Here is a 24,691-nt window from a genome sequence, read left to right on the forward strand (position 1 = left end):
TAGGATTCAAAGTTACCAAGAACATGATGAGCTACAATGAGGGTGACATTTTCCTTATCTAGGAATTCTCTAAACAAATGCAATCACAGATCCAATCACTATCTACACCCCTCTATTGTACTTCTTGTAGTTAGCAGTTATTTTTTATAGGACAGGATTTTCTCAGGGGCATAGATAAAAGCTGTTTCAAAATAGGTCATGATATAATGGCATTCTACAGTATTAAATTTAACATAAAACAACTAAAAAAAATAAAGCAGATAAAATAGCAACAATCATAGCTTTTGTCTAATGTAATTTATTTTGATAAATACTAAGCTAGTGTTTTCACACATTTCTGGAACTTTAAAAAAATCAAACACACAAATGTAATAGTAAATTTTATTGACTGATGAAAAACTGAAGTGATGAGCATGGACAGCAAACATTAATGATTCACTGAGTTTTTCTGGAATTCTACTTTCCTACTTTTCACTTTAAACCAACAGAAAAATGAAATAGTTTTTAGATGGTTAATCAATTAGTCATTTTAGTTTTTTCCCCCAACAAAAACTGCATAGTTCAGCAGTTGTACAGCATTAAATATATACATTTTTTCAAAACCCTGAAAAGTTTGTGTGTGTGTGCATGTGTGTGTGTGAGCGTATGTGTGTGTGTGTGTTTGTGTTTGTGTGTGTGTGTGTGTGTGTGTGTTGATCTCAATGGCTAATGTGATCACCTACACTGGTCAGACTCGGAGTTTCTTTTCCCTTTTCTGCCACCCTGTAAAGAAAAATAAAGCAAATTATTTAATAATTTTTTTCTTTGGGCATTTTAAGAAAAAGCATGATTTAGGAAAATTTATAGTATGAAGAAAAAGCTTTTCTGAATTAATTTTAAATTTAAACTTGTGTACCTTTTTCTCTTTTCCCCTTCCTTCCTTCCTTCCTTCCTTCCTTCCTTCCTTCCTTCCTTCCTTCCTTCCTTCCTTCCTTCCTTCCTTCCTTCCTTCCTTCCTTCTTTCCTTCTTTCCTTCCTTCCAAACCCTTACCTTCCATCTTAGAATAATTACTGTTTGTTGGTTCCAAGGCAAAGAGTGGTAAGGGATAGGCAATGGGGATTAAATGACTTGCCCAGGGTCACACAGCTGAGTATCTGAGGCCAGATTTCAAACCAAGACCTCCTGTCTCTGGACCTGGCTCTTAATCCACTGAGCCACCCAGCTGCCTCTTTATACACCAATTTCTATGAAAAAGTTTTGTTGAATATTTTTCACAGGTAGTTTTATTAATTTGAACTATGTGACTTAGTAAGTTCTGTGCTTTTATAATAATATTATTTTTAAAAGGGCAAATTTTTTCTGTTTACAACATCAAGATTAAGAAATAAATTAAGAAACACTTAATTCCTTACACATAGAGCTTATTGAAATGCATTTAAACAAAACAGTCATGGTCTAAAAGTTCCATCACACAATTACTTTTCAAGGATTTTAAACATGATTAGTTTCCAGTTAAAAGATTGATTTTAAGATCATTTAGTGCAACGTGTTTCTTAAATTTTTGGTTGTATATTGTTTTTACTGGATCATATCAGGTTTAGACTTGCTATTTGTTAGAAGTGGCAGCATTTTCTACTTCTTTTCAGTCACTAGGGATCTGATCTCTTTTTTCCTTCTGTTATACTCTCTATTCCCTTTCTTCTTCTTTAAACCTTTACTTTCCTTCTTGGAATCAATACTGGGTATTGGCTCCAAGACAGAAGGGTGGTAAGGGCTAGGCAATGGGGGTTAAGTGACTTTCCCAGGATCACACAGCTGGGAAGTGTCTGAGGCCAGATTTGAACCTAAGACCTCCCATCTCTAGGCCTGACTCTCAATCCACTGAGCCACCCAGATGCCCCCTCTCTATTCCTTTGTCAACAACCATTCAAGAATATATAATTAATTAGTAGCCATTAAATTATTTCTCTTGAAAATAATTTCTAACTGGATAAAAATCCTACTATATTTTTTTTCTTTAAAAGAAGTTATAAGAAAGGTGGGAGTGGGGCATGAGAGGTGCTCAAGACCTTTGGAGATTATCAAAGTAAACACTGAAACCACTGATCTCCATAATGGAATCTAAGGAAAAAATGGAATTGATTCATTCCCCCATAAGTACAAGGAAAACTGAAAAAAATGAGTGATACTGCCAAAAAAATAGCTTGGTGAGATTTTTCTGCACACTAGATTTCACTTGTAAACCAGGTGCATGCTCATACAACATAAAAAAAACCTCTTACCTTGCTTCTCAACTGGCAACAGTTTTTCTATAGGCAGAGGCCTGGATCACGGGCCTGTTCAAGGACTCCCAGGAGAAGGCAATTCCTTCTCCCTGGCTGGCAAACTTCAAAGCCAGGGCTATAGCCTGGGGAGCACAGTGGCAGCACAATTTTTACTGGTTCTAGGCTGTCCAGAAGGGACCTAGCTTTAAAGTAAAAAAGGTGGGGCCTGCTCCATCCTCAGGATTTACAGCAAAGGTGGTTCATGTAAGAGCAATGGGTAAAGCGGTTGTAGGCTACAAGAGCTCCTCTTAGCTACCAAAAAGCCACTGCTACTGATCTCAGTTGAGAAGCAACCTATCTCCAAGACTTCTTGACTAGGAACTATGTTTGAAAGAATGGGTATTTTTTTACTTCACAAAAGATATATTTTTTAAACCCTTACCTTCCATCTTGGAATTAATACTGTGTATTTGTTCCAAGGCAGAAGAGTGGTAAGGGCTAGGCAATGGGGGTCAAGTGATTTGCCCAGAGTCATACAGCTGGGAAGGGTCTGAGGCCAGATTTGAATCTAGGACCTCCCATCTCTGGGCCTGGCTCTCAATCCACTGAGCCACCCAGCTGCTCCCTTCTCAAAAGATGTTTGTTACTAACAGATTTTTAAACACTTAAAAAAATTTTAAAACCACAAAAACATACACCATACCTATGTAATCCTTAAATATGAACTAAAGATTTCATTCTTTCATTTTTATTATCTACAAACGGTAGATGAGGCAATGACTGCTTTGAAATAAATTGTAAGTAGATCAGCACTTTGTGGAAAAGGTAGTAGAAAGCAAAAATAATCCCTCTTGGCTTTCATAATTCTTTAATACTTAATATACTTCCATACTTGTTTCAATAATTTTATTGTAGAGGAACCCCTTCCATTTAGAGCCCCCTACAAATTAGCAAAGTTGCCATGGTTGAAAAATTCTTCAACCATGACAAACTTGGCTTTGAGACTCCGAGTTCTTCCGGGGTCTAGTCCTTAGACAAATGGCAGTGTCATTGGCTTTATACTTCACAAGTTTTGTAGGAGCTGCCAGAGTTTGTATCACTGACAAGGTCTCTGAGAACTCAGGTGACCTCTACATCATGATTAACATTGTAGTAGGATTTTAGCTGAAGGACATGTTGCTTATATCTTTAAAAATATTTCATAAAATTCTAAATAATGCCATTACTGCTGAGTTGAATGCAAAAGCCTTTAATGTTTCTTAGATTCTTACTGAGTTCCCTCAGTTATTTCTATTTATATCCGTAATAATGGCCTTAAATTCTTCTAAATTTTTAAGTTACTGAGGCAGTAATCAAGTTTATAACATAAAATTTATCATATAAAATTTGTTCCTCACAGATTCCTTACTTAAAATTTAAGTTTATATAACCTAATCTCTATGTCTCAGTTTCTTCATCTGTAAAATGATGGGGTTGGAACTGATGGTTTCTAAGGACCTTTCCACCTCTCAATCTATAATCCTTATTAAGTCATTCAAATCACATTAGGTTTACCTGATACTTTGTTAATTCTGCTTGTAATGCCTTCACTTTTGATCTTTCTTGCTCTAATGCAGCATGAAGTGAAGTCACCTGCAGTCAAATAATTAATGAAAAAAATCATTTTTAGGTAATTACAATAAAGAATGTTGACAGTAATTGACAAGAATGATTTTTAAACAAATATGCAAGTTCAATAGGAAAAAAACAATTCATAAAATTCAAGAAAACTAGATGTATATATAGTTTAAAGATGGAAAAGACAAAGGGAATGGTTGCAAGGGACAAAAAGGGTAGAATAACAGTGAAAAGAATAAGGAAATGAGCCCATAAAACAACTTTCCTCTTCTATTTCTTCAACTAGAACCAACTGAAACGAACAGTTTTTTGCTATTCAAAAGAAACACAATTTCATAGCACCACCATTAGACAATGCTCCACATATCATGTAATTTCATGTAATGGTAGCAGGTTGCATTTATCTTTGCTATGAATTTAAAGCAAAGTCAAAAACTCATTTTTTTTAGAAGACAGGGGAATGGACTCCATAATCCATAAGATCAGAGATCTAAAATTGGAAAGGACCTCAAGAGGTCAAAAAGTCCAACCCCTCATTCTATGTATGAAAAAAATGAGATGCAAAATATTTTTATTTAATATTTTCCCCAGTTACATGTAAGAAAATGGTTAATTTTAATTTTTTTAAATTTCGTGTTCCAAATTCTCTCCCTTCTCCATCCTCCATTATTGAGATGGCAAGGAATTTTCTAACAATTATTTATATATGTGAAGTCATACAAACAGATTTCCATATTAGTCAAATGGTACAGTAAACATTTTATATTTTAACAGAGTTATAACGCAGAACATTTTCTCTAGGGGGTGAAATTTCAGGGATGGGATAGCCATTGGTGGCACAAAAGAAACTTTGACTTCAGATATGGATGAATCAATCACAAGAAGAAAATATTATAACCCTTGTCTCTGGCTGGAAAGAGGACTAGTTGTTCCACAATCTGATTGGCAGTAGCTACATAGGAACAAACAGACAATAACCTTATGGGGGTTCTGCAAAACTAGCATCATGGTGATAGGACTCTGTGGGAGTTGGAGCTGGGGAAGATGAACTTCAAATGTGTGGGTCAAAAAGACTGCAAGGTAAATATAATGCTTGCCACACAGAGGAAGGCTCTCTCTCTATGTCCCCTACTCTGACTCATGTCAGTGCTCTAAGGTAAAGCCTTATTTGTCCTACGGCCATACTTTAAACAAACACTATAAATTATCTTACCTGTAATGTTAACTCATTTTTGATGCTTTGTGATTCATCAACCTGAAGGAGTATTTCTGCTTTATCTTTCACTAACAAAGAGGAAAAAACAGGAGTTTTAAAAATCATCCAAATATTCTTTCTTGTTAAATAATGTGTGTGTGCACGGGGTGAGAGAGAGGGAGAGAGAGAGAAGAAAACAAGAATCAGGGCAAGTGTGTCTCCCAAATCCTTAAATTCATCAGTCCCAGACTGTGGTCTTGGTCTCTGTGAGGTCAAAACTATTTAAAATCATAAAGCTATTATTTGTGCCAATATCAAAAGAAACTCTAAATCAGTGATGTCCACTATATATTATACTGCTTCCTTATTTTGTGGATATCAATTCACTGTATTAATCATTACATATTTAACCAGTTGAACACAGTAGGAAATATTTATGAGGGAGAAGTTCACTCATCTTTTAGTTCAGTATTAGAAAGTATTGTTTTAATACACACATATAGTAAAATAATAAATTTAATTGAGTACAACTTAGCACTCGAGTCCTCCAGAACTTTGATTATTCACTAATTCAGGGGTCCCCAACTGCAGCCCCCTGAGGCCATTTATCCGGCCCCTACTACACTTCTGGAAGAGGCACCTCTTTCACTGGTGGTCAGTGAGAGGAGTACTGCATGTGGCGGTGCCGCAAAGTGCAGCACTGCTCATGTACACTACTACTTCGGTGACATAATCCTTTGCATGGCACCTTGTTCTGCTGCACAGTGGAAGATGTCAGCATGGTGAGTGGTGATCTAAGGGAGGGGATTCTGCACTGTGTATACTGCTGCCTGGCATAGTGGTGGCGGTGATGGGCCTATGCAAAGCCCATCATAGCCAGCGCAGCAGCCTCTGCTATCCCAGACAGCGGTATACAGTGTCACTGCCTCCAGTACTGTTTACAAGCATTGGATGGTGGTGATCTGGCCTGTGACATCAGTGGTGGGCCTCCACTATGAGAAGCCCACCACTGCCACTGGGTGTTTTGATACCCCGTCTTTTTTGGGTCAAATTAATATGAGACAGTGTCTTATTTTTGGGGAAACATGGTAGTACATATGGCCCTCATACTCCTCTAGATGTACAACATAATGGCCCTATTATAGGGGCCATTATGTTGTCAGTTTGTTGATTTAAATTTACTTGTTCTTTAAATATTGTATTTGTTCCCATTTTGTTTTTTTTACTTTAAAATAAGATATGTGCAGTGTGCATAGGAATTTGTTCATAGTTTTTTAAATAGTCTGGCCCTCCAATGGTCTGAGGGACAGTGAACTGGCCCCCTGTGTAAAAAGTTTTGGGACTTTTATTATTATTATTAGTGACTAATTAATGGTAATCACTGGTTAATATTCTGGAAATCTCACTATGCATGTTGAAGATTCAAAGTTTCCTGGTGAGTTTTGATCCTATTACCCCAGGTCATATATTCATTGTTTATCTCCTATACCACTCATTAACAGTTATTCTTTAATGTGAACAAAGCAGCACTCTACAATATATATAATATATATATATATATTTAATATATAATTTAATAAAGAATATATATATATATTCTTTGAAACCTTTGGGACTTAATTTGATTTTGCATCTTTGCTTTTGATAGGAGAATTGAATATGGGCAAAGGTAATGACTTAAAAGGTAAGACTTGGTTCAACTTAGATGGTCTTTCCACATATTGCTCCTATAATCTAAAACTACAATACTATCCCATTAACAGAAGAGAAGAAAAGGCTACAAGAGTAAGAGAGCAGAAAGTCTGCATGGAGGAATGTTGTAAACTTTCTAGTGTAAATTGAGACTTTGGATGAAATTCCTAAAGAAGTCCAATTCAGAGGAAATTAGGCTGTGCTCAGGATGCTGCTACGTTCCTCTCTGGGATGAAGAGGGAAGACTACAATGGGGCTTAGAAACTGGTTTGGCAATCCCGAGTGGGGAAATTATGTGTTAGATCAAGATGAATCAAGTGGCCCATGCCCTTGAGTATGATGTGGTGCTCTGTCTCAGCCTTACCAAATGGGTGCATCTGAACTGGGGTGATGAGGGACTGAAGTTTAAGTTTTGAAGAATCTACTGACACCTATGACCTGGGGACATTCTGATTTTAGAACCCCAGCCTTGGTCATCCTATGGCAAGAGGAAGACACAGAAACTATTTTCAAGAATTATCACTGAATTCAAATGAAACTTGAGCAGTTCAATTCCTACCTGACATGCCTTGAGGTTGGCTTCTCCAGCTATTAAGCTTGTGGCCACACCCCATAATTCTTCCAGTGTCCTATATAGGTATATAGTTCCACAAGGCTAATTCCCCTAGCCACTGAAGCCCTCCAAGGACAATGATTAGAGGCTGCTGTATGTTACTGAGGATGGGGGGTGGGGGGAGGGGGAAGAGGTAGGTGGAGAAAAGTTCTACCCATGGCTTGCTCCTCTTCCTGATACCTAATCTGTTTTCCTGCCAGTGTCTTTAAGAGGAAGCCCACTAACCTCCAGAACCCTAAGCAGCAGGCAGAACTGAACTAAAGGTTGCCACCTCTTTCCCCCCCACAGTCTAACAGGCTGTATAGTGTGGACCATGAACCCTTGCTTTTAGTAAGGGGAGATGAGTGTTCAAATCTCAATTTCTCTGGGCCTTCCCTTTTGGTCCCTTTCTCACCTACCCCTTGGATTCCTAGCCGCTGCTGAGCACCCTGATTGTGTTTCAGTGTAGCGACTTAGGAAGGGTAGCACCAGATGCTGTAGCAAAAGTCCCCTCTAGACGGTCCTTGTTATGATGGGGGAAGAGAGGGTTTGGGATGAAAGCAGCACAATAAACCTGATGTTGAAGGCAGTAAAAAAAAAAGAAAAGAAAAGAAAAGAATGTCCAATTCAAATGCCTAATCATATAAAGATATAGTTTCTTGATTTTATGAAAAAGTTATTACTGGGGGCAGCTAGGTCTCACAGTGGATAGAACACCAAGCCTTGAGTCAGGAGGATTTGGGTTCAAATCTGTTCTCAGATGCTCTAAGCTGTGTGAACTAGGCAAGTCACTTTTAACCCCAATTGCTTAACCCTTACTGCTCTTTCTTCTTAAAATTAATACTAATTCATGGGCCTAAATTTTTTTAATTTAAATTTTTCTTTAAAAGTTACTATCAGAGATTAAGTCTGGGCAAAGTCATACATAGGACATATTATCCTCAGACTAACTAATTATAAGAAACTATCGTGTGTGTGTGTGTGTGTGTGTGTGTGTGTGTGTGTGTGTGTGTGTGTGTGTGTGTGTGTGTGTGTGCTGGAACCACTTATATCCACTTATAACCACTTATAAGTGGACTTACAGGGAATCACTTATATCTAAGGCTGCCAAGGTTTCTGAATGTGTGTCAAGACCAAGCTATCCAAAAGACTATCATGAGATCCAAAACACTATCCATGATCATGCACTTTGGCCAATCAGGAAAGAATTGCTTCTCTTCTCTCAGAACTAAAAGAAGTAGTATCTTAGAAGGTAGAGAAAGAGTCTCTCAACAGATAGGTATATAGTGCAATAATTTCTAAAGAAATAAAATTCAAAGACTTATCATGTGAGTATTCTTCATCTTGCCCCACTGTAACTAAGTCTTTCAAAGCATGACAAGGAAAAACAGAATAATCATGGATGACAAGAATGACTATGTTCAGGATTCCCTTTGAGGATCAATACTGTTAAATGTATAAATTATAGTTTTAAAATATGAAAAATATCAAATGATTGTTCTAAATTTAAAAAATATATATAAATTACTTACTTTCACCTTCTTGTAACATTTTCAATAATTGAGCATTTCTTGCCTTTACTTCTTTATATTTTGCCTAATCGTCAAAAAGAACAAGACTGTTTAGTTTTTAAAGGTAAACAGTACAACATTTGAATCAAATTATAACTTGTGAACTATGAATTCTAGGCTTCCTTACTGAGAGAAATTTAGTTTAAAAGATTAAATGGATAAAATTATTTATATAGGACATTATCTACGTCCTCAAATAAGGCCCTTACTTAAAATTACTATATAATGCCGGTTTAAAAATGTAGATATTATTTGAAAGAAAAAGAGCAAAAGAAAGAAGTTATTACAAAAGGAAATTTACCTTTAAGGATTTTCATTCTTTGCTCCCCCAAAAGAAACCAGATGTAATTTAAAGTAATATTAATATCTCCCAGACAAGAAAAGTAATTAATTTTCAATATTATTTCAGATAACACAAAATATAATTACTCACTAGTTCAGGCAACAGAACTGAAACATGTAACTGACATACAATAGCTATATATTGAAATAAGCCTGACATCTCCTTTTCAAATGTCTAGTGTACTCTTCTTTCACTCTAATAATTACACAGAGATAAAAGTTAACTTCTGAACAAAAGGCATTAAAAACATTTCTTCAAATTACTGCCCCTATCATAGGGACTCTTTCAAATGCTGTCTTATCTGAGATATTCAAGTTGAAGTCTTGTTACAGGTTTTACTGTAAGAATAGAGATTACTACTAAATTTCAGAAATTGCATTTTTTTAAAAGCCTGAAGAGTTTTGTATGAGAATTTTCTTCCTTTTACACTGAAAAACATATATGCTATTTAAGATATTAAATGTAAATTTAAGTTCTATTTTTATAATAATGTTTTAAGTCTAATAGAGATTATTCTGAAATCTAAACCACAACTACAAAGTCACTGATGATAAATTAGTTAATAACACTTACTGAGTATCTATTAGATATAAAGCACTGCAAAGGATTTGGCACCATGGCAAATATAAATAATCATAATAAAAGCTAATATTTGCATACCATTTGCAAACTAGCTTATAAAAATTATTTTGTTAGACTTAACAACAAACCCTGTGAAAATACATGCCATTAGTGGTATTATCAGTATTTTATAGATGAGGAAACTCAGACTTGGAAAATTTGAATGCTTTGTTCACAACTGCAGTAAGTATGAGAGAATAGGATTTGAAATGTGAGAATGACTACTTACTGAATACTGATTATTGGTTAATAATTAATAGTTAATCATATTGAGGGGAATCTGTAAATGAACACCCTGATGCAAGTACCAACAACATGGAAATGGGTTTGAATCAAGGACACATGTGATACCCAGTGGAAGCGCGCGTCAGCTAGGGGAGGGGTGGGGGGGAGGAAAAGAAAATGACCTTTGTTTCCAATGAATAATGTTTGAAAATGACCAAATAAAATAATTTTAAAAATAGTTAATCATAACATTAGCCATTGCAAACAAGTTTTCAAGACTTTAGATTCAGAGTTATTTTGTGTAGGCCCCATGATATTTGTGTTAAGTGACTATGAATGCAACTAAATAGCAATCAATTTCATAAGTATACTTGAGAGAGACAAAAATGATGTTTTTCACTAGCACTGATTTCTGTTGGACTGGACTATTTTGGTACCCTATTATACAGCCTGATGATTTTTCTACTATATAAAAAGCTTCCATGATGTCAGAGGGGTCTCTGACTGCTGATGTGCCATTGACCTCTATTACTGGTAACTATTATCCTTACACATAGATTATGGGGTTTTTTTTGTGTCTCAGTTTCTCTTTAGCATAAGATATGACAGAACTCAAATTTTTCTGACTCCAAGTCCAGAATTCCAAGAATTAGAGGAATTATAAAGTAAAAGGGTTGAACTAGATGGGTTTATGAATTTTTCTTTAGTATTTCAATAGCTGCATTTCAAGAAAAATGGTTTCCTTTGTAATCTATGTATTTTATTTTATGCACTCAAAAACGTTTCTCTAAGCTGTCTATTGGCTTCACCAGATTGTCTGAACTAGATAAACTCAAAACATCTCTTCCAGCTCAAAATCTAAGCTTTAAGCTTAGAGAATTAAGGAAGTGTGTAATAAAAATACAAAAATATACATGATCAAGAGGCATCTATATAATGCATTATAATTGTAATAATACACAAAGTATACAAGTTACACAGAATCGGGTAAATGCAAAGGCTAAATGAGAAAGATGTTGCTAGATCATGAGATGTTTCACCAAAGAGGTAAATCCTAAATAATTTCAAAGATGGAACTGAACATTTCAGTCATAACATTAGTTTAAACAAAGAATAATCATGTGGGATTCCTTAGAACTGGGGCTCTTAATTTGAAGTTCAAAGTCCCTCAATAGGTCCTTGAATAAATTTCATGGAGTTCTGTGGCCTTAAATGAAAAAAAAAATCCATCTTTACATTAAAAGAATTGGTTTCCTTTCTAATTCTATATATTGTTTTATGTAGTCAAAAACTTTATTGAGAAAGGGTTTATGACAGAATTAAGATTAAGAGCCCTTACCTTAGAGTAGAAAATATTCTATGTATGGCGTAGAAAACAGGATGTCAGTTAACAAACATTTATTAAACACTTACTATGTGCTAGGCACTAGGGATACAAAGAAAGGCAAAGCATTGATCTTAAGTTTAAGGAGTTCATTCTCATGGAAGAGACCAACATGCAAATAACAATGTACAAATAAGATATAATAAGATATATCCAGAGTGTGTGTGTGTGTGTGTGTGTGTGTGTGTGTACACACATATATATATATATATATATATATATATATATATATATATATATATATATATATCAGGCAATTTTAGAAGGAAGGTATGAACTGTGGTGAGAGAATTGGGGGAACGGTTCTTACAGAAGGTAGGGTTTGAACAAGTTTTGAAGGACAGGGAAGCTAGATATCTGAAGGGTGGAGATAGAGAATTCTACCCCTGAGGGACAGCCAGTGAAAACCACAAAGTCAAGAGAGGAAGTATTGTGTTGGAGAACAGCCAGTTGGCCAGTGTAGTTAGATCACAGCATTGGCAAAAGATAGTAAATTATAATTAGACTGGAAAAGTAGGAAGGCTAGATTGTACAATGTTTAAAAGCCAAAGATTTTATATTTGATCCCGAAAAAATAAAAGTCTGTAGTAAGTATGATTATCAATCAGATGTTATATTGTTCTTTTAAAACCCATGTAATGATGGAGTTAAGAAAAAGAACATTGCTAACAATAAAAATTCTTATACGTACAACTAGAAAAAATTTAGCATTAAAAAATGGACAATACATTTTATCCTGTAATAGTAACTAAATACAGACCTCCCACTGAGTAATGTTATTTTTCAACTTCTGAATTTCAGCATCTTTCCTTTCAAGTTCCAACTTTAGTCTTTCAGTTCTTCCATCTTTCAAGTATACCTCCTAAAAAACAAAACAAACACAAAATCCGCTGCTTTAGAATTAAAAATTTCCCATCATTCTTTGTTTCAAAAAGTCTTTTATGGAAGCAAAGTTTAAAGGAAAGTCTTGATTTGAGTTTCACTTTCAAAGGTAAATCCAAGTTCTTATACTCCCATTTCTAGAGGTTCCCTCTTTCTCTGTTAACATATCAATAACTACTTATGATCTAATAAATTAAAAATTTTGATCAATCTAATAAGTATATCACATAACAAAACCATATCTCTGAAATTATTTATGGGTCCCCGAAATAACCATATGAAGAATATACTTGGGGTTTTTTCCCCCTCTAAAAGAAATCCTTTTTTTTGTTATTAGTATAAGCATTAACTATGACAGACAAAAACTTATCTTTGCTCTTCAACTTTAAGAGCACATTCAACACAACTTAAAAGGATAATGGTACCAAAGTAAGAAAATGTCTGGATTTAGATTTTATTTCTACAGAAAATGGCTTATGAATAGATAAAAATAGAATACATTTTTTCATTATCAACTTTCTGAAAAATTACTCTTTTTCAAAGTCCTTATTGTTCAATGCATCGTGTTCAGTTATGAAACAGTGTCTTTACTTCATACCAGCACAACAAATCAATGGTGGGTATTCCCTCCATTAAGGCAAATAAAAATCCATCTAAACACCTTCTGTAGAGTAATCGGTGGTTCTCATTCATAATCCATTTTCCACAGATGATCTACTAGGTTGCAGAAGGTCTTCTCCTAGGTCTCATATTTCGGACCGCTGCAGCACTCAAGTACTTCCTTGGTTATGCTATTCATTTTCCTTATTATACATTTCCTCAATGACCTTATGCCACACTTCTAGGACTTACAGAATTGCTGGAAATATGTAATAGCCTACATATGCCCAATGTGACTCTCCATGTTACCTGAAACTTCTAATTCTTCAGACACTGATGTTCTAAGATTCATAATTGCATATCACCACTAGGAGAACATTTGTGTCAGACTGAAACTGTTGAAAGCATTGAAAAATTCCCCAAGTGGAACCAGCCTATTCTCTTCAAATTTAAGTTTTGGAAATTATTGTCCATGATTTTTCCATTCCTTTGATATCCTTCCCACCCCGAGATAGCTTATAAAAATGATTCTTCAGTGCTTCAAGGTTATGTCACCTCCAGCACAAACTTCCTTGGTGTATATATATTATCTTCCTGGTTTAATCTTCTGACTTCAGGTCCCATTTTAACTTCCTCGTGGAGAACATCAGAGAATCCAAATGTGTTGGTTTCATTGCCACTGATGATAAAATAAATTCTTAAAGGAAATAGTGATATCTGTTCCATTTTCCTTTTATTGTTATCTTCATTCCAGTTTAATATATCAACACTCTTGGGATGATGTGGCTCATTTGGGTATCAAGCCCAAACTTTCTATAGACTTGTTTTTGTTAAACAAGTCTACAGAAAACTCTGTTTAAAATGATGCTTACCTGTGTTCTTTAAACTTTTCTCTTTCCATTTCTTCTGTCTTCAGCTTCACTTCCAACTTAATGATATTTTTTGAATGTGCAATAAGAAATATGCTGTCTACTCTCCATCCTGTCCAAACTAAAGTCAGAAAACCTTTCACTCATGTACTGTCTGCCATACTCTGAAAAAGCAAGGAAACAACTCTGCAAAGTATTACTACTTGTCTGCAGACATCCCAAAGTGGTGTGCTGAGTAAATGCTCTTCATTCACCAAACTTCTAAAAATCCTAAAGTGTTCAATTTTCTCATGTTTCCTATAAAAGGCATTCTTTATCTATGGAGTAAAAACACAGTGAGATGTTTTAGAGTACAATATCATTAGTACATAAAAATACTCAATGATGAAATTACATGCCAGTGCTTTTCCTTAGACCTGACTACAAAACAAAGAAACAGAAGCCTAATAAGCATTAAATGCAAAGGTTAAAAACTCCACAGAGAAATGCAAGGAGGTAATACTCTCTTCTATAAATAGTTTGTATCTAATGATCATAATCATATTCCTAACTATTGCTACTCAAATTCAGATTTAGAAAAGGCTATTTATATTCATTTTTAGACCCCAAGCATTTTACAGATGAAAAAACTGCAGCATAAGAATATAAAATTATTTGTTCAAGGTTACTCAGTCAAATATACAGCTAACAATAGGGTCTAATTTTCTAAACTTCATACCAGCTATTCTCTTTACACCACAATGTTAACTTTAAATTCCAAAATGGCAGCAGTTATCCTCACAAAGGATTTTTTTTTTATCTTTATAAAATAAGTTGTTAGGAACTACTATAAGTACAACTTTGGGCAAGTCCCTTAAATTCTCATTTTCCTTATCTGTAAAATGAAGGGGTTCATCCTTTCAGCTCTAATTCCTATGACTATTATTTCTATTTGATACAGATATCACTATTTGAAATTTTTATGTAACTAGTCTTAAGACTATATTCCTGTGTTTATTCTGTTGTGGTCATTTTAAAAGGATTTAGAATTTTCTGTCTCTTCTGGCATCTCGAGATATTTTATTGGAAACTATAGTACCAATCTACATGGTTTTGATTTCATAAGATAAGGCCAAATGACACATTTCTGATCCCAATCTATACTACTTCAAAACTTTAAGGATCCATGATTTTGTTGAAATGAGTCTTTCCTCCACCAATGCAGAACATAACTCTTTTATACTTGTCTGAGAGGCTATGGCCAAAAAAAAAACCATACAAAATACCCTATATTCAACTTAGAATGGTTTTCAAACAACAACATATAGTTCTCATAGCTGAGAATACATAAGTAGCTTCTCCAGCTCTGTAGTACCTGCTAAAACTTGTGTTCTTTTGGAATAGCATTCAAAAACTCAAGTCACCCACACGTAAATGAAACCCTGGCTCATCTCAGTGTATTGTATGATTTGTATTCTATTAATCCAATATTGACCTATCATTACTTAAAGCACTTTTGGATTTCCAATTGTACCTTATCTTAACCAATCTGTGTTCTGAAACAACTTTAAATAAAATAATTATATTTGAAACATACAAGGGGACAACTTGTTATTAAAAGGAATTCTAAAATCTTTTTATAAAAAGAAAATGTTTTGAAAGCCAATAAAACTAATGCCTAATTTATGTTTTATAAATCTGTAGATCCACATACTAGATTTGTTTAAAATGGAGTTCATCTACATTTCACATTTCTAATTTCCACAATTCCCAAGAGTGATTAAAAGTATTGTTTCATAAATATGAATTTAAAAACCTCCTTTAAGAAAGTTCTTACAACATATTTACACATTAACCATATGAAAGATTAGCCCTAACTCAACAAGGTTAACAGAGATGAATAAGGTTTTTGTTCTGGCATTACTGAAGAGAATACTCTTGGGGCATCGGCTTCAGAAAAGCAGAGATGGGAGGGCCAGAGAGGAGATAATTGGACATAGCCTCAAGTCCTCTGTAGGGAAGTCTATGCTGTTATATTACCACTCAAATGCAGATAGGGAACCACATGATCCCAGAAATTGTATCAAGTTAAAGTATCTGTGGAGCCATCAAAGAGTTCTTGAACTTTTGAAACAAGCAAAAAGCTCTTAGATCAGGCAAAGATTGTATAGAATGGGAAGATTATCTTAGGGCTGGAGAAGGCAAAGGGTGTTTCAATTTTGAAAAGAAAAAGAAAAGAATGAAGTCTTCAAATTGTAGGCCATATATCTTGATTTCAATTTAAAAATCCTAGAACATATTACCGAAAAGATAGAGGAATACCTATAAAAAGAAATGTTGTAGAGAAATAGTACAAAGAGTTGGATTGACTTTCATCAACAAATCATACCAGGCTTATTTCTATTTCTTAGAGGATATATACCTAGCAGATTCAAAGAATGCTATATAGTTTACTTGGATTTTGGCAAAATATCTGCTAAAGTATTATACAGTAATTTTGTGAAAAAGTTGGGGGGAAATTGGACTAAATTTAAAGATAATTAGATAGATCAGGAATTAGTTGAATGGCTAGACACAAATAATATTAATACATAAATGTCAACTGGACAGAACTCTAGATCACCCAAAAGAGACATATTTGGCTCTGAGCTGTATGATATTTTATTGAGTTGGATAAAGGTATAGATGGAATGGTTAACAAATTTTCTTTCTTTAAAAAAAAAACCCTATATTTTTCTTTAAGGGTTTCCAATCTACAGTAAGTACAGTATGCCCAGAATAGCTAAAGCTTCCCAGGAAGAACTGGCTGTTTGATTCTTTAGTAATCTCAAATGCTTTCATGCTTTTGGGGGACATCTGTCATGGGATAGTACCATAAACCTAGAGAATTCTCTCTCTACATATAGGTCCCTGGGTAAGACCTACTGGAAAAGAATTGACTCGATTGATTAAGGTTTCAAAGTTTTGACACTTCTATAAAATTAGATATTGGTTACATGAGTGTTCACACAGGAACAGAGGACTCTTCATCTTTTTCCCTTTTTGTAGACCCAGACAAAAACTAAATTTTGTTATATTCAAGGGAAACCCTAAGTAGAGGCAAAAATGAACCAAATTTCTAGGGGGGGAAACCTTAGGCTAGGTACATTCCAAAAGAGAGATTAGCGTGAGAAGACTTTAAGACCAAACCTGCTCTGAGCAAAACAGGGATCTTTGTTTTGATCCAAAGGATATATAAATATTACGTATATATGTTACACACATATGTATATGTATGTCTATATACAACACATTTTTTAAGAGGAAAAGAACAAATGGACAACCACATTTGTCCCAATTATATTTTACTCTGAGAAAGTCTCAAGTTCTTGAGTTTGGAAAATCTGGGTTCAAATATACTTCTGTAACAATTCCCTACTGTGTGTGACTGGATAAATCTCTTTACCTGTATATTCTTCAGACAACTGTTTACAATTTATCTACTCAGTTACAAGGTTTTGATATGCATTGGTAGAGGGAGCTCTATGATGAAATCACACACAAATTCTTGAGTATTCATGTACTTAATATTTTGTTAGTTTGTAAATTTCAGATGTCCATAGTTTGTACAAAATCTCCAAACCTATTTTCCTCTCCTCTCAAACTCATGTCATATACCTTTGTGTGATTTTACTGATCTTTTATTCTTTCCAAGACAGACCAAGCAGAGAAGTAGTTTTATCTCAAACCAATCGCTTTAGCCATTGATAGCTTTAATAAAAAATTTGGTAAAAAGGAGATTCAAGATATTAGTTAAAATGAGTTATCTATCTGGATACTTGCTGACTTTGCTAATTATGTTCTCTTTTTATCAACACAAATAAGATGAGCTATATTAATACTTATAAAATAACTGTTCTAGCTAGCAATATTGTCTACTGAACTTATAGGAAAGATTACTTGGAACTGGTTTCAAACTTTCTAAGCGCTCAGTAGAAAGAAAATGAGGGTAATGGAGTAAAGTAGCAATACAAATGAAAAGATCCCAACAACACATAACTGTAAATTATAATTAGCCCCATTCTCAACCACAATTCTAGCACTACCTAACAATCTCTCAGACGGTATCATCTTCATAGAAAACTCCAATCAAAAGAACTCCTTGCCGTAACTATCCTAAATTTCTTTTAAAACAAATAATGCACGTAGAGGTAGCACTAATTTTAAAGACCAGTAGCTGAGACTAACTAGATAAGAAGCCTACTTTTTCATTGATGTCTTTTCCCTTTAAGCCTAAACCCTTGACACTTCTGCAAAGAGTTTCATGGAAGCAAAAATAACTAACATTTGTAGTTAAAATACTTTTTTTAGGTACTATTTTATACTCATGATAACATTGTGACATAGTAAAAACACTGTTTTTACATTTTAGAGATGAGGAAAATGAGGATTAGGAAGTCAAATGATTTGTCAAAGGTCAAAAGCCAGAAGGTATAATCTAAGTATTCTGGATTCTGGAACTCAGAAACCTGGAACTCAAGATATATATGCTTTTCTTAAACTATTTTAAAATAAAATTATACAAACTTAAAGGGGATGAAGCAGTTACTTTTTTTACTCTATACAGTCATAACTGAATGCCATTAATTATATTTTGAAAATACACATTTTAACCTCAATATTAAAATGTTTATTGTGCTTTTAAGAGAATTTCCTACTTTACATGCCTGGCTGTGTTCATGGGCTGTACAATTATCTGTTCCGTTATATTCTGTGAGCTGTTCTCTTCTCTTTTCTCTAATAAGTATTTTATGAACATCATCTTCCAGTCTATTGAAGAATCCTCCATCATGTGATAAAGTCTGGGAAGTACTCAATTCCTGCCAAAATGAATTATGATTTACTATCATTCCACACACAAAGGTCAGCATAACAGAACTACCCACCCACCAAAAGTAGGGCAGAAAATGAAAAGCATGATGATACAAAATAGAGAAATAGCCCCCCTCTTCTCTTCTTCCCTTCCTTTTCTTGTACTTCTCTCTTCAGAAGGGAGAAGCAGAAAGAGAGGCACAAAATGCCATTTAGGAAAAAAAAAGAGAAACACAATGGCCTTATAGCTATCCCTGGGCATTTCTTCTCTTTCTTTTTAAACCTAAATTCTTTAGTCTTTTAGATATAATTTTTAAAATTTGAAGTCTTCAAAGCATAGACAAAGCTGGGGTAGTTAAGTAAAAATTTCCCAATATTTTATCAACTAAATATTGTTGGAAGTTTGGGCTATATAAATTTAATATCTTCCTCTAACTTCCTATTGTGGAAACAGAAAAATTAGAAAAGGTTAGTACAAAGTCATTCTTATTCTATGAGTTATTTAATTCCCCTATTTTAAATACTACTGAATGACCAACAGGTTCCCTCCATCTTTGATAGGCTTATTTATTACAAAGTAAACAGGAAGATCATTAAGCACTAAGGTTCTCCATGTCTGAAGGTAATTGTTCAGTGACATATTTCAAACTTTAAGTTTTTAAGTCAATAATTTTATTGAAGAGATTATTCCCTCTAGTAGCAGTGCTTACTACCCCTTCATTCCTTAAATTTAAATTGTTTTATATTCTGGCCCCTCCCTACAGCTCCAGTTTGGAGAGGTTTTTTGTTTGTTTGCTTTGACAGTACTGCTTTCTAAACATACACTCTCAGGTCTAACCATACTGGCCTACTTGTTGTTTTTCACACATAACACTTGCTGTCCCATCTCTGCATTTGTACAGGTTGCCTCTCCAGTCTGAAATACACTCTCGTTTCACCTTTGTTTCTCAGATCCCTTCAAGTGCCACTCAGATGAAATCTTTTACAATCCTCCCAGTTGCTAGTGCTCTTTCTCCTTAGCCACCTTTTAATCATTTTATATATATTTTGTATAAGCTTATCTGGTTACATATTTATGTACATTGTCCTTCCCTGCCTTCTCCCCCCATTACCAACTATTAGAAGGTCCTTGTGGGTGAGGTTAATTTCTACTTTTTCTTTGTTTAGTAATACATAGTAGATGCTAAATAAATGTTGACTGATTTAAGTAATTTCTTTTTTTTTCTTTTTTCTTTTTTTTAAAACCCTTACCTTCCGTCTTGGAGTCAATACTGTGTATTGGCTCCAAGGCAGAAGAGTGGTAAGGGCTAGGCAATGGGGGTCAAGTGACTTGCCCAGGGTCACACAACTGGGAAGTGTCTGATATCAGATTTGAACCTAGGACCTCCCATCTCTAGCCCTGGCTCTCAATCCACTGAGCTACCCAGCTGCCCCGATTTAAGTAATTTCATGAGTGGCTGCATCCAAAATTTCCAACTGATTTTGTAGTGACAGCCAGTGTTTAATAGGATCAAGATAATTTAGCATTGTAGTTAAGTTTTCAAAAGACAAAATTCCAAAAATAAACAATAAACTAACACTTTAAAGAACTAAAGGCATAATTCTACTTATACAAACACTGCTGTGCTCCATCCAACAGAGGTTATGCTACACCTCCAAATACATTATAAGAACTAAACTTAGAAACCCCAATGAATTTTACTCTGATACAAGTTTCTCAGGAGGGGGCAAACACAATGAAAACCAACACAGGTCAATTCACAGATCTAATTTTTCCTATGTACATATTAATTGTAATAGCAATGAATAAAACAATGAAAACTATTTTGAAGAAACAATCATTCTTCAAATATTCTCTTAATGATAAATTAGTTCAAGGATCATACTACATCTGTAGGGAAAGGGCTGCTGATAAAATTCAGAAACTCTCTTCTGTCTAGCTTGCCTACTGTGGTAGTTCCCAACTTGAAGCAGCTTCGTGCTTCACAGGTGCCTAAATCAAAGAATGCTCTATGCTTAGCACCATGCTAGCAACTATTAAGGAATCAGAAAGCATTTTGTTGGTACTTTTGAAGAGTTGCTTATATTTACTGGGAGAGACAGACCTTATGAAACTGCATTAAATAAAAGATAATATATAATTAAATGCTCAATGGTGTGGCTATAGTTCAATGCAGGGAGGATTTCTAGAGTGTGTTTGTTCCTACAGACATTCTTCCTCTTTTCCCTCCTCTCTAGGACTAGCTCCAGCTGATCCCTTGATGCTGCTACCACCTTTTCTTTCACCTAAATTCTTCTCTACTCACTATTTGAAACACGTCATATCTCCTATGTAACATTCCCTTATTCTCCTGGCAATTATGTCTTTTAAGGTCTTGGACTCCTGCTGCAGCACTTTTTCTGCTTCTTAAGCACCTAAATAAACTAGTTATTTGTGATTCGTACACAGTTGGTAGACTCCAAGCTCCAACAGGACAGGAACAATGTCTTAATCTAAATTTCATATCTCTTCCAATCCTAGCACCAGAATGTGTCTGTCTGACTCTATATTTAGTTTAGTATGTAACTCTGATGAATTGAACTAAATAGTAAATTTTTAAACTTTCTAAATATTTCAACTGTTATACAAGGGGATGGGTATCTATAACAAGCTAAAATTACATTAAGTTTTGAAAGCTAACTCTGATCCTGAATCAAAGGTAAAAGAGAGCTAGGTCTGATTCTTATGTCCTCCTTGTTCACCAACTCTTTGGTTCTTTTCCTTAAGTTACCCTATTCATTCCTTCTATAAACCTCTTTTAAATCATTTTCTATGTTTCTTCTTAACACACACCATTTCCTCACATGCAAATCTTGCAGAACCCCATTTGTAATAATGTTAATAATAAACTACTAGTGGTATCAAATGAAAAAGGGATTAAATAACTTTATATAAGAGATCCCCCCCTCCCCCATGACTGTCCTATTCATCTTAATGCCCACCTTTCTTCATGAAGGAATATATGAGATCATTCCTCATAGAAGTTAAGTTAGAAGGAGAGGGACATTAATGAATGCTGGGAAGGCCTTAAGAAGAGGATAAACTTTGAAGACAGAAGAAGACTTAGGCAGGTGGAGAGACAAGAAAAAGACACTCTATATAAAGAAACAACAAAAGTAAAGACAGACCAGAATAAAGAAAGTACAGTAGTAAGTGGACTAACCAGCCTGGTGGAATTGGAAAGCTGACCGAGTCGTTATGTCAGGGAGAAATTATAAACAGCCTCCTAAGTAAGGTTGAGGAGCTTAGATTTGATATATTACTCAAAATAAAGGCTTCCAAACAGGTAAATACCATGATAAAAAAATTGCTTATGGAATTGGCAAAATTTATAGGATGAACATCTATGGAAACACTAAATATAAGAGGTTGCTGCAACAATATGGAATGGGGTAATATAGTAGTAATATGTTCCATTTTAGGATATAAATCAGTAGTTTCCTTACTATATACACAAATGTATAGTAGCTTTGCTAAATTCTTGTAGAAATGACATCACCTACAGAGCAATTTAAACCTTCAAGTCCTAGAGAATTAAGAACTCCAAATAAAATAATTTAATTTGATGTGTTATTTTTTTAAACCCTTACTTTCTGTCTTAGAATCAATACTAAGTATATATTCCAAGGCAGAAGAGCAGTTAGAGCTAGGGAATGGAGGTTAAATAACTTGCCCAATGTCACACAGCTAGAAGTATGTGAGGTCAAATTTGAACTCAGGATTTCCCATCTTTGGTCCTGGATCTCAGGCCACTGAGCCACGTAGCTGCCCCTAGATGGTGTACTTTTAATAATTAAATATATGAAGATAAAAGTTTTCACTTGACTAGTTTCCTATAATGTTATATAAGAGGCTTAGAAGGTAAATTTTCAAAGTCACAAAATTATTTCAAACATATTAGGATTTTCATAGAATTTTTATTATCCATTAACAGCTCACTCTTTTCTGTTAGAATACATTTCTAAATTATGGTGAACAATGGAAGGTTAAGGATGGGGATGGGGATATTCACCTCCAAAATAAGCATCTATTCCTAACAAGGTGGGTGGTTGCCTATTTTTTAAGCTAGATCAGTAAGAATTGTTTTGGGAGATACTGTTATACAAATTATAAAAAATTTAAAAATAAATTCAAAATAACCTCATTCCACATATACATAAAATTTTCTATCTCCAAAGAGGATCAACACTGAAAGGGATTACTTTAAATTGCATCTAAATAACTATGATTTGTGATAGCTCATGAAGAATTCTGAATGACTTTAAGCTCTAAAAACTAGGATTAGCTAAAAAGATAAATGTTTTAAAATTTGGATGTTCTCACATGTTTTTATGATGACTAAATCTAGTTTCTTTAAACTCTCTGGCCTAATAACTGAAATAAGTCAGAAAAATAGATAAAAGAAAACAAAAATAATCTAGACAAAAGTCAAGGTACATTAATAACTTTCATCCCTTATTTGGGCTGATGGAAGGGGTTGAGCACCACAGTGATAAAGATGTTGGTAATACTTTACAGAGATATATAGGAGGGCAGACACATTCAATCTCCCTGGAAAGAATTCAGATGACTAACATTTTGTCAGTATTCAGTTATTTAAATATGATAATCCTCAAATTAAGAGCATAGTTTCCAACAGCACTCTCCAATCTTACCAAATTTTTAAAAACTATAGTGAAATAGCAAAACACTAAACAAATAGCAGTCTGGAAAAGAAAATTATGTTAATCTGAGAGATGGTGATTTGTACTGCCCTCTAACGGTTAATATATAAATCACATTGGCTTTATAACTTCCAAAATTTCTTTTCAAGCATACATTTTACTTCCATGGAGACCTGAAGAGTATGTTGTAAATGATTACTGTTTTCCTATTTTATACAACTTCTATCAGAAGTTTTGAGCTTAAGAGTGTAGTATGTTCTGACTAAACAGAGAGGCTGCTGTGAGATGGTATTTTATATTAATATAAATGTTCATATTTACTTTAATAAGTTGGATCATATGTTCTTTTTTAACTATTACTAGTTTTATTCAAGACAGAACTATGATTTAATGAATGAATGACTCATTTGGTAATATCAAAAAACTATTACATTTAAATAAAAAAAAGAAAAAGTACTTCTTAGAACAAAGGCTAAGTAAGACTTACCTCAGTCTTTTTACTAAGGTGATCTGTAAAAAAAAGAAAGAAAGAAAGAAAAAAAAAGAACAATTCTCTGAGTAAAATGAAAACAAAGTTTAAACATTAAATGGCTTCCAAATTAGAGAGAAATCAAAGTCTATTGGTTTTATCTACCTATCTAGAGACATGAGACACATCAAAGTTTTTCATTATTATTCTATTCAATTTGCTTGCTTTGAACCATGTTCAGAATTACATTATTTTTTCTTCCTACATTTGGTTTTCTTTCTTTTCATTTTCCTTCTTTCTACTAATGGCACTGCTATCCTCATAATTATTACTCAAATTCAAGGATTCAGCCATTGCTGATGCTTTTTATTTCTCTTATATCCAGTTTATCATTTTTTTCATGGACCTTCTCTTCTAGTCAAACTAAATTCACTAAGTATCTTCTCCTTCCTTCATATATATGGTTAGGATATTCCTCATTCCTAGAACTGACTCTCATCTACCTATTGAAATTGCCTTCCTTTCCACAGCAGTTGTAACCTTTTCTACTACAGTTCCCTATAGTGCTCTCTCACTCTCTCTGTTTCTTTACAATACTCTAACTAGACATCTTCTTTACTTTTATCTTAATCTATCTCATATTTATTGGAAAACATTGCATACCATGTTATTTTTCATCTTGGAATCTGTAGCACCTAACACATTTCGGTTGCTTAAATGTTTGCTAAATGAATGCAATGTTCAATTCTAAACATTTCAGTTTTTGTATTTCTTAAGACATATTAATTTTAAAACAAACTTTCCCCCTCCTCAAATCAATTTTTTTAAATGTCAAATAAGAGCAACAACAATA

The 24,691-nt window shown here is 34.2% G+C and overlaps 1 protein-coding gene across 2 annotated transcripts in view; it reads right to left on the reverse strand.

The window, feature by feature from the left end:
• Positions 1–367: 367 nt before the first annotated feature.
• GKAP1 (G kinase anchoring protein 1) overlaps positions 368–24,691 on the reverse strand; it is a 66,552-nt gene continuing 42,228 nt past the window's right edge. The window contains exons 7-13 of one of the 2 annotated variants that reach the window (XM_001368463.3): positions 23,857–23,879; positions 18,521–18,673; positions 12,245–12,346; positions 8,873–8,936; positions 5,075–5,145; positions 3,799–3,876; positions 368–762 (exon numbers count right to left, since the gene is read on the reverse strand). In XM_001368463.3, the coding sequence (XP_001368500.2) occupies positions 715–762; positions 3,799–3,876; positions 5,075–5,145; positions 8,873–8,936; positions 12,245–12,346; positions 18,521–18,673; positions 23,857–23,879 (539 nt within the window). In that variant the 3' untranslated portion in view covers positions 368–714. The remainder of the gene's footprint in view (positions 763–3,798; positions 3,877–5,074; positions 5,146–8,872; positions 8,937–12,244; positions 12,347–18,520; positions 18,674–23,856; positions 23,880–24,691) is intronic. The other variant, XM_007498915.2, reaches the window with a different exon arrangement.

The sequence above is a fragment of the Monodelphis domestica genome, chromosome 7 (genome assembly GCF_027887165.1).
Source record: "Monodelphis domestica isolate mMonDom1 chromosome 7, mMonDom1.pri, whole genome shotgun sequence".
Taxonomy (NCBI): domain Eukaryota; kingdom Metazoa; phylum Chordata; class Mammalia; order Didelphimorphia; family Didelphidae; genus Monodelphis; species Monodelphis domestica.